We start from the raw sequence: 10,473 nt of genomic DNA, 5'->3' as shown, positions 1-10,473 counted from the left end.
CCAAGCAAAGCTACACCAGAAGAACAAGTGACCACAAGACTCTTCCTCCTTCCCACACAAACAACACATCAAGCTTTCTACCAACACCCCTCTTCTGCTTAAATCTACCCTGGTAGCAAGTTTATTTTCCAACAACCTCCAAGCCATAAGCCCAGCAGAGGGTACTGCCTTGCACTCCCAAAGCATACCAAAAACCGACGAAGAAACCACCTCTTTGTCCTTCCTAACAAGATTGTAGGCAGAATTAACTGAATTTTTTTGGAAACCCCCTCCCTTCCAAATCCAGCAGTCAGCCTCACCCGGTACCATCCTAGCCTCAAGCAGAATCCTACTAAACTGATCCGCCAACGACTTCTCCCAATCAAAGAACGGTCTTCTCCATGCTAATTGTCAAACCCAACTTCCATTAGTCCAAGTACCAAGCTCCGACACCTTTGCGTCTTTGGAACAACTATTGGAGAACAATCTTGGAAAGGCAATCTTCAATGCCTCGCCATTCAGCCATCTGTCCTTCCAGAAGTAAACATCTTTCCCGTCTCCTACTTTCCACTTAAAACTATCTTCAAAACTTCTCCCCCAACCCTCCGAAGACCAAACCTCTCTCAAATCCTTCCACCAGAGAGAGCTCTTTCTACCTTTTCCTTCCTCTCCCAAGCTTCTCCACCCACTGTATTTGGAAATGAGAACCTCCTTCCACAGACCGTCCTCAACCGAACCCAACCTCCAAATCCACTTTCCCAACAAAGCCATATTAAACAGCTTTGGATCAATAATTCCTAGCCCCCCGAACTCACGCGGCTTAGAAACCAAGTTCCAGGACGCCCAAGTGATCTTCCTTTCGTCTGCACCCCACCCCTAGAGAAAATTCCTTTGAATACTAACCAACTTTCCTGCCACCCCAGAAGGCAATTTGAATAGTGACATAAAGAATAACGGAATAGAAGAAAGTACCGACTTTATCAAACAGACCCTCCCAGCCATCGACAAACACCTTCCCTTCCATCTGCTTAATCTAGTATGAACCTTCTCGATCACCCCGTTCCAGAAAACACCACGCTTATGACTCCCGCCAATAGGTATACCCAAGTAGACGAAAGGGGAAGCCATCGTATCACAGTTAAGAATAACTGCAAGACGCTGAAGCGTGGCCTGATCCAACCCCGTACCACCAATCCTGCTTTTAGCGAAGTTAACCCTTATCCCTGAAGCCAACTCAAAGCATTGCAAGATCGCCTTGATATTAAAAATACTTTTGGTATTTGCTTCATAGAAGAACAGAGTGTCGTCCGCATACTGTAACATGTTTACTTTTACCTTATCCTTTCCAACCTCCAAACTATCAACCAACCTCTTATCTTCTGCAACCCTTGCCACCCCAGTTAAGCCTTCCGCCACTATGAGAAATAGGAAAGGAGCGAGCGGATAACCCTGACGAAGCCCCTTTTTAGGAAAGAACTCCCTAGTTGGACTCCCGTTTACCAGGACAAATACCGAAGCCGACTCTAAACACCCCTTATCCACCGGATCCACTGTTCGCAGAAACCCAACCTCCTTAGCATATAATAGATAAAGTCCTACTTCACCGAATCATAAGCCTTCTCATAATCAACCTTAAAGAACACACAACTTTTTCTCTTTCTCTTGTATTCGTCCAGAACCTTATTTGCGACCAGCACACTATCCAATAAACCTCTTCCTTCAAGAAAAGCTGACTGTCTAACATCAATGATTTTACCAATCACCTTTTTCAATCGTAAGGAAAGCACCTTTGCTATGATTTTGTACAAACAATGATGGATTTCCTATGAGCTCTTCTTGGATGTTTGTTGAAGATGGTGCGAAAGCTTAATGGAAGAGATGAACAAGGTCCTCCTAAGAGGTGTGGTGACCTTGAAGGTGCATGAAGAGTGTGGAAATGGGGAGGTTCGGCCAGCCCCTTTGAAGGTGGTGAAATGAAGATTAAAACCTAGAAGCTAGGCAAAGAGTAATGTATGGCACTAAATTGGCAGCATAACATAACAATACTCTATTCAATCTTCAAAATACAAGGTGTAGGCTCCTCTTTTTATAGGCTAAAGAGGACCATCATGGAACCCTAATGCTAATCAAAATGAAATGCAAATTACATCACATGGGCACATGGAGCACATGGCCGGTCCTAGTGGGAGAAATATTCTAGAAACCGTGAGAAATCTAGGGTAAATCAAAAGGAGACAAGTTTATGCTTTTCAACACTACACTAAATACTAAGCTACCCCTAATGGGCCTTCATGTAGCATGTACAAGTTCCTTTCTCTACCATCCGTAGCTTGACCCAAATATGTGTGGAGATGCTTGGCTATGGACATAGTGATAGGTCCTAGACGCTCTAGTCTTCCTCCTAGACGCTCCCTTTCTAGACGCCCTTCATCTTGGGGTAGACGCTCTTCACCTTGTGCTAGACGATCCCCACTTGGCTCTAGACGTTCTAGACTTGGCTCTTGTCTTCCATGGGGTGGTGAGCTTGGCCCTCCTCCATCAAACAACCTACTAAAGAAATGGGTCTAAACTCCCCTAACTGTTGAGGATTTTCTACCTTTGGTATCAAACAAAGGAACGACGCGTTTGAACCTCTTTGCCAGCAGCCATAAGAAATCCTTCACTGCTGCTAACACATCCGTCTTCAAAATGTCCCAACAATATTTTATAAAGCCAAAATTAAACCCGTCAGGACCGGGGCTCTTTGAACTATCACACCCCCAAATAGCTGCTCTGATCTCTTCTTCAGTGAAGTCGCTAGTTAGCATTTCATTGTCAGCTTCCGAGATGGTGTTGAACTTAACCTTTTCCAGTCTGACCTGACAAGCGTCATTCCTTGCAAACCTTTCCTCAAAGTACTTACATACCTTCTCCTTTACCTCCTCTTTCTTATCATACCATACATTGTTATCAAGCACACCATGCAACCGATTCCTTGCCCTCCTCCATTTTATCGCTGAATGAAAGAACTTTGTATTAAGATCCCCCTGCTTTATCCAACTCTGCTTAGCTTTCTGAAATAAAATCGCCTCATGTTTAGACTTAGAGACAATAAGTTTTGCAAAGAGAGACTTTCTTTCTTCCCTTTCCAACTCATCCAACCTGTCTTCGTCATCTCGAGCGTCTAACTCGTCCAACCTCTTTTGTATTTCCACACAAGCCTGATTCACATTTCCAAAGACTTCCTTGTTCCACCCTTTTAAATCTGACTTTATTTTCAGTTTTTCTTTGAACACAAAGATTCCTCTGCCGGCCACCTTGTAAGAGGACCAGCTCAAGCTCACAAACTCCTTAAACCTACTATCTTTCTGCCACACATCCAAACATCTGAAAGGCTTCGGACCCCAATCCACTGAGACTTCTTTCAGAATAACTGCACAATGGTCCGAGATTGCTCTATTTAAAACAAATTGTTGGCTGTTTGGCCAAAAATCCAGCCACTCCTTAGACACTAGCACCCTGTCTATTATGCTTTTTACCAACCCGTTGGGCTTGAACCAAGTGAACTTCCTGCCCACCAACGGAATGTCTACCAATTCAGACCTTTCAATAAACTCATTGAAACTCTTTATTTCTCTAGATTAGTCAGAAGTCGAAATCACACTCTTTCTTTCTTCCCGTCGTCTAATAGAATTAAAATCCCCAATAATACACCAAGCCTTAGATAGCTGACCCTGTCTGAAACTACTAACCTCCTTCCACATCTCCTTCTTTTCCCGTAGAGAACCTGAACAATACACATTCACAATAGATACGTGGCCCCATTGCCCCTTTTCCAGAATCCCTCTAACACCGTATAGTTTCTCCCATTTACAAAACTAGATAATTGGAACAACTTAATGGTAAGAAATATATTAATACTTTCACGTTTTTATTCATATCTTTAATTTATTGGGAAGTTCATTAAAGAAATATTCATTATTTTCTCAAAAACGTGTAGTCGTATTTGTTGCTTAAAAATTATTTCTTGAATTAAAAGTAATGTTATTGAATATCATTATTATTTAATTTTATAACTACTTTTGAAATAAAATACACTACGATGTTATTAATTAGTTAACTTATTTTTGTTAATATTTTACTAATTAAATATCTGAATTTCATGATTGTTAGATCAAAGATGATAAAAGACCTTTATTTTGAGTGATAAGAAAGCAGGATTAAAAATTAAATAAAGTATCGTCTGCTAATCCAGATTAAATAGAGTCTGACTTTTAATATGATTATATAATATTTATCAATTTATCTAATATTTTTTTTCGTTTTATTTTAAAGTAAAACTTTAAAGCACTTAGTTAAAATATACAAGTGGCTATCACTTATGACGACTAATATTTTTTTAATTTAATATATAATTAAATATTAATTTAATTTTTTTTTCTTTATAATAGTTGGCTTTTAACTTAAAAAGGGTTAAATGAAATTAACTATAAATAGGTAATTGCTTTTAGCAAGATCGAGTTCTGCTGTGGTCACTTATTTGTTGTTATGATTATAGTTCTATAAAATATTGAAATTTGGACAAATTGGTGATTTATGAGATCTAGGAATGGTTCCCTTTCATTAGATCCATGATGATTATGAAAATACTTTTGTTCGGTGTTTCTGTTATGTCATGTAGAGATTAAAAATATTAACTTCAAATTTAAAAAGGAAAATAAATTTAACTTAAATTAAGAAATTAAAAATATATTTAAAGGCAAATTAAATATTTAGCATAAAAGTAACCGCACTTTATTTATATAATATAAATAAACTCGGTAAACTTGAAATGTTTAGTAAATTTGGATGTGACAAGGTCTGTGTTATTCATATCCTATAGCACTCATCCTTATTGCACATTCTATACCAGAAACAAGACCTTCTAAAGTGTGGAAAGGCGGTGCTGGAACTAGCTAGTGCTACATGACAGTGTTCCAATCATCTGTTTATTCATAAATTCACACCTTCTCTCATTCCTTCTAAGCATTTGACACCCTTTTCAGGAATTCATTGAAATCATCATCCGTTCCCATCAGGCTGAGTCTAGCATAGTTTGAATCAACACCAAACCTTTTCCCTCCTCTTCCCCTAATCTTCAGTTTTTCCAGAAGATAACTCTCACAATCTTCTATGCCCTCCTCACACTTCAACCATATGAAACCTGAACCATATACATGCATTATAAGTTACAAAGTTACAAAAGAATATTAATGGGTCTTACTAAGAGTGGGAGAATGAAGTACGTACCAGGGAATGGTTCAGATGACTCATTGGTGAAGTTGCAAAAGGCCTTTGGGTACTTAGCCACTGAGAAGAGCTTGGATTCATCAATAACTGCCCACAGTTTTTCCCACCTCTCCCTCAAGAGGCGTTTGCTGTATTCAAAGAACAGCTCAGATTCCATGGACCCGAAGTTTTCGTATCCATCACAAACCACTCCAATGATCTTAGCAACTCGAGTTTGGGATTCTTTTGAGACTCCAATGGAACTCATCTGCACATACCTTGTCATCTTCTTAGCAACCTCGATGTCCTTTACCAGTGCCCACCTTAACTCACACAGCATAATCAAAACTTAGCATGTACTGTTATTTATTCATAAAGAGAAATTGAATGCAGATTTCAAAAAGTTTACAACAACTTCATTCATTTCACATATGTGTCTGCATAAAACTCACATTGGACACCCTTCTTGAGGGTATATACTCAACTTTTCTAATGCAGCAAAAAATACAAATTTTCTCACTCAACAATTCAACTCATGCAACTTTATATTTAAGCTCTTTATATAATTACTGTAATTTCTGTTTCTAATACTTTCCTTCAGCCAACAAAGCTTCGGATTTGAAAGTATATCATCCACTTACTATTTCATTTGTGTGAAAACAGAAAAAAGAAACGAAGAACAAGAATCAAATCTAGACTAATCATGTCATGAATTTACAAACTCAAAGATGTAAGTTGTATATGAAAGGCATATGAGTGATTACATAACAAAGTGTGTGATCAATTATCTCACCCGAAACGTGAACCAGCATGACCGGTGCATTTGGAGAATGTGAAGAGCATGAGATCATGGTCAGCTTGGTGAGTAATAGGAGTGTAATGTGGCCAGTAATATGCAAGATCATGAACCAGCTTCCCTTTGGCCTCAGATTTCACCACAGGTTCTCGAACAATCCCATCAGGGTTGTTTGGAGAGGTTATCACCTCTATGTAAGGCTCATTTTTCTCATACGAAGCAGCATCACCACCCCATTGGTACAACCCTGAACGCAAAATACTAACCTCATCTTGGTACTCCTGCAAAACATTTTCTTAATTACATCACATCAAGTCAACAGTTTCAACAATAAAAATAAAACCACGTTGTGTGAGGTTGACCAAACTGTGATGATTAACAAAATGGTGGACGCTATACAGACAGACACCCACGTTACCCATGTTTGCCTATAGAATCAAATCTACATCTTCAAGGGTCTATGTGCATATGTTTCCAAAACATATGTTTGTCACTTTTTGGCCTGCTAAAAACCCCAGAAAACATGGATGGGAAGGTTTCATTTGAATTTTCATTTCCATCTCCCATAGGGGGAACACGAGGTGCTGATCATTGCATTCAACTCAATATTCTAAGTGGTAACCGCCATAACATGGTTGATTGGTGAAAGAGAGAAACTTTAGCAATATGCATCGCCAAGAGACACGGTTTTGAGATCAAACGTGGACGCATACAACTCACCAAAATGCATACGCATACGTATATTAAACTTTTCTTATCAAATCATCATTTTCTGTCATTGTCATAATTATTTTATTTTTTACTTCTCGAACTAATGTGGATCCCACAAATTCAAGTTTTGACCCACCGAATGCTATCTTCATATATATCATAGATTGCGTCCTCTTCAACTTAATTATACAAATCAACTCATAAAATCTTTAAGCATAGAATTCAAGGAAATATTTTTATGTGGGATAGGGATGGATGGATGGATTGAGAGATGTTTTAAATTTTACAATTGCTTTTTAGATTTCTCTAAAATTCAGAAGATCTAAATTAAATTCTACAATATTTTAACTTTGAAAATATTTTTATCACCTTACCTTCTAAAACCATAACTAAACCTATTAAAGCCCATTAAAAATTCAACCGTGTCAATATGAAGATAAATACTACTTTAAAAAAAATTGAAATCATGATATCCTCCCTTGTTACCTAGTGTTATTTAAAGTTTTTTTTTATAAAAATAAAAAAATATATTAAATTTTCTTGACTTTAATAATTTTTTTTATAAAAAACTATTTTAACTTTTTAAATTTTTGTATTACAGAATGCACACATATGTACCAGTAATTATATTATTAAAAATGACAATTAGATAAAAACAAAAAATATTTTAAAAAATGCACACTTAAAAAGAATAAAAAAGAAGAAGAAAAAGAATAAGAGAGTATTATACAGAGAAGAAAGAGAAATAAAGATAAGATAAGAATAATAAGAATGAGTCATGTGATAAAGATAAAAGAAAAATTAATTAATGCTATAAAAATTAATAATTAATACAACGTTTGTGTCAATCATATACTAAACAATAATCTTAGACTGGTCAATACCTGTAAGAAACTGTTTTTACATAGAAAGTTTAGAAAACATGAAACTTATTTTAGTTAATAAATCATTTACTAAATTTAAAACAAAATCACCTATTCTAATTCATAGTCATATATAACAAAAATTCTCCCATTTAGTTTATGCAGGTTATCTTTTATTTTTCTCTTAATAATATATTAATATAAGAATGTATATTAGGATTCTCTGTATATACAAATTGGATTTTTTTTTTCATTGTAATTTTAATAATATTTTTAAGTCATCTATAATTTATAAAAACAAACATCTCATTTGATGTATATACAAGTAATTTTTATTTTATTTTATGTTTAATGATATTTTCAATCATAAATTAAAATCTATCCATAAAAAAATAAAATAAAATAAAAACATATTAAAGAATAAAAAAAAGAAAATAAACTAACATATAGTGTAAATAGATTCTCATCTACATTGAACAAAATTACAAAAAAAATATAAACCAAAATATAGTGAGAAGATGATTAAATATTAGTAAGCCAAAAAAATTACTACCCACATTCTATCTCCAATTAAACTGTGTTTAAAATGTTTAATGCTATACAATTAGATCTTTTTAGTACAAACTAATTTTCAAAATTTAAAATAAAAAAAATCCTATGTTTTATATATAAACAAAATTACGTAATAATAATAAAATAAAAAATCTAAACACACAATTGTTTATGTTTCATATACAAATTTATACCAATTTTCATAACTATTTTTAGTATACATATATATTTTGTTTCACCATCCCACTTTTACTTTCATAATATTTTGATAATCTTTTTTTAATAAAATCTATTGTATTAACTATTATTCTTATAGTACTGATACTCTGAAATTCTAAAAATAATTATATTTATATAATAACTCAATACATTAATATTTTAATATTTAATTTAAAATACTAATATATATACTATTTTTTTTTTCTTATTGTTATTTTGGTAACGTAATTCTAATACTTAGAAAAAAAAATCAGTATATTTGTTTCATTAGTTAGTAACCTTATTTTTCAAATATAATAAAAAAAGTAATTTAAACAAATAAAATAAATAAAGTGCATGGTAACATATGGATCTAAACCCCCTTGTTATGTCTGTGTCTTGTTTGTGTTTTTTCTCAAACCATGATTCAGACAAAAAAAAAAAAGAAAAAAAAAAGGGTGAAGTATTCAATTCAACACTCTGACAGAACAGAAACTGGTATTCATGAGTGATGTCTGCAATTGAAGAGAGATAAAAATAGAGAAAATTGAGAGAGAGGGTATAGTCACCGAGTAAAATGGTGCAGCAGCAAGAACGTTGATTGGTTGAGAAGGGTGCGAAGGAGAGAGAGCAAAGACAGCAGCTTGGAAGAGTTGTGTTGCTCCTGTCCCCACCACAATGTATCTGTCATTGGTGACAGCATTTCCCACCACGTGATGGAGCCTTCTTATGCCTCTCTCAACTTCCGGCAACATGTACCAGCACACACTGTTCTTCGCATCCCCAAGATAACTCATCAACTCCCATCCTCTTATCACTATGCTGCATTCCTCACTCCTCTTTTTCCAGTATTTTTCGAACACCACTGGATCACCTCTGTCAAACCATAAACTCTTATTAATGTAATAACAACAAAAACAACATCATCTTTTTTATTCACTTCAGAACGTGAATTATATATATATATATATATATATATAACACAAAAAGAATATGACAGTGATATTTACTTCTGTGATTTTGCAGACAGAAACAAGAACGTGAGAATGAGAATAAGAAGAGATGAAAGAGTCAATACTTCTCGAGTTCGATGATGGTATTTGGAGAGATGATAGTTGCTGGAATTGTTCTGCCATTGGATGAAGGGAAGTTGTTTGTGGCGACCACCATATTGAAGATGTTAGAACACTCTCTTAGTCCTCTTTGCTTCTTTCTTCGCTTCTGACTTCCCTCACATGTCTCTGTGGTTATATATATACATACACTGAGAGAATAAACTCCACCTATTATAATATTACATAACATATTTACTCTTAAAGCATCTTAAACTTCCCTGTATGTTATTTTATTTTTCCCTCCATAATAAGCCAGTTGATTTAATATTTTGTTTACGAAACCTGCATATTGGGTAATAATTTATTGATTTTTTAAATTGTAAGACTTTTATATGAAACAATGAATTAATATATTTTTCAAATTAAGGAACTATTAACAGCTTCTCATAAATAATATTTAAATAAAATGTATTAATGTTTTTATTATTTTTAAGGAAAATTCTATAATTAATTAAAAATTTAATTATAATTTGTGTATATCTTTTAAAGAAAATGCATGTATGCATGTGTTTGAACATGTTAATTAAAACTTTACTTCTTACCAATAGTACAATTTAAAACTAATATCGGGAATTTTTGTTATGGGTTAAGTTGTGGGGAAAGAAAACCATTTTAAATAAAGTTGTGGGGGTGACAAAGATGAAGTTGTAGATATAGTATACAAATTTGTGTTGAAATTAAGTAGTATTCGCATAATTTTGTTTAATTATGTTAATTAACTAAAATTATGTATGAGTGACATAATTTTAGTGTAAAATAATCAACTAAAGTTGTGTCATTCATGTACAACTTTAGTTTGGTTATGAAAATGAAAAATATAGGTTTAATGCACTTTTTTACACTGTAATATATTTATAAATTTTTTAAAAAATTGTATGTATATTATTTTAAAAAGAGTGGTAAAATTTAAATTCATAATAATGTGTTAATTGTAATTATTTGCAGATTACGATATTATGTAAATTTACATGAGTTAGTTGAATAACATGTAAGTATGGTAAATGAGAATATA

At 34.0% G+C, this 10,473-nt stretch overlaps 1 protein-coding gene across 1 annotated transcript; it reads right to left on the bottom strand.

Annotated features, from left to right (window-relative positions):
* Window positions 1-4,691: 4,691 nt before the first annotated feature.
* LOC137810515 (L-tryptophan--pyruvate aminotransferase 1-like) lies at window positions 4,692-9,585 on the bottom strand. Its single transcript, XM_068611844.1, has 5 exons — window positions 9,425-9,585; window positions 8,916-9,222; window positions 6,020-6,303; window positions 5,248-5,549; window positions 4,692-5,161 (listed from the first exon to the last, which is right to left on the bottom strand). Exons 1-5 carry the CDS (start codon window positions 9,514-9,516, stop codon window positions 4,980-4,982), a joined length of 1,167 nt encoding a protein of 388 aa, XP_068467945.1. The 5' UTR covers window positions 9,517-9,585; the 3' UTR covers window positions 4,692-4,979.
* Between the last annotated feature and the right edge of the window lie 888 nt (window positions 9,586-10,473).

The sequence above is a fragment of the Phaseolus vulgaris genome, chromosome 2 (genome assembly GCF_000499845.2).
Source record: "Phaseolus vulgaris cultivar G19833 chromosome 2, P. vulgaris v2.0, whole genome shotgun sequence".
NCBI classification, from domain to species: domain Eukaryota; kingdom Viridiplantae; phylum Streptophyta; class Magnoliopsida; order Fabales; family Fabaceae; genus Phaseolus; species Phaseolus vulgaris.
Note: the sequence above shows the minus strand (reverse complement) of the source record. Positions and strands in the feature narration are given on the sequence as shown.

Excerpts from the sequence above, each read along its gene's own strand:
- LOC137810515 (XM_068611844.1), bottom strand. The coding sequence starts at position 9,516 with ATGGTGGTCGCCACAAACAACTTCCCTTCATCCAATGGCAGAACAATT. Across the intron at positions 9,223-9,424 it reads ACCATCATCGAACTCGAGAA|AGGTGATCCAGTGGTGTTCG; the intron begins GTATTGACTCTT and ends ATGGTTTGACAG. Across the intron at positions 6,304-8,915 it reads CTGCTGCACCATTTTACTCG|GAGTACCAAGATGAGGTTAG; the intron begins GTGACTATACCC and ends AATGTTTTGCAG.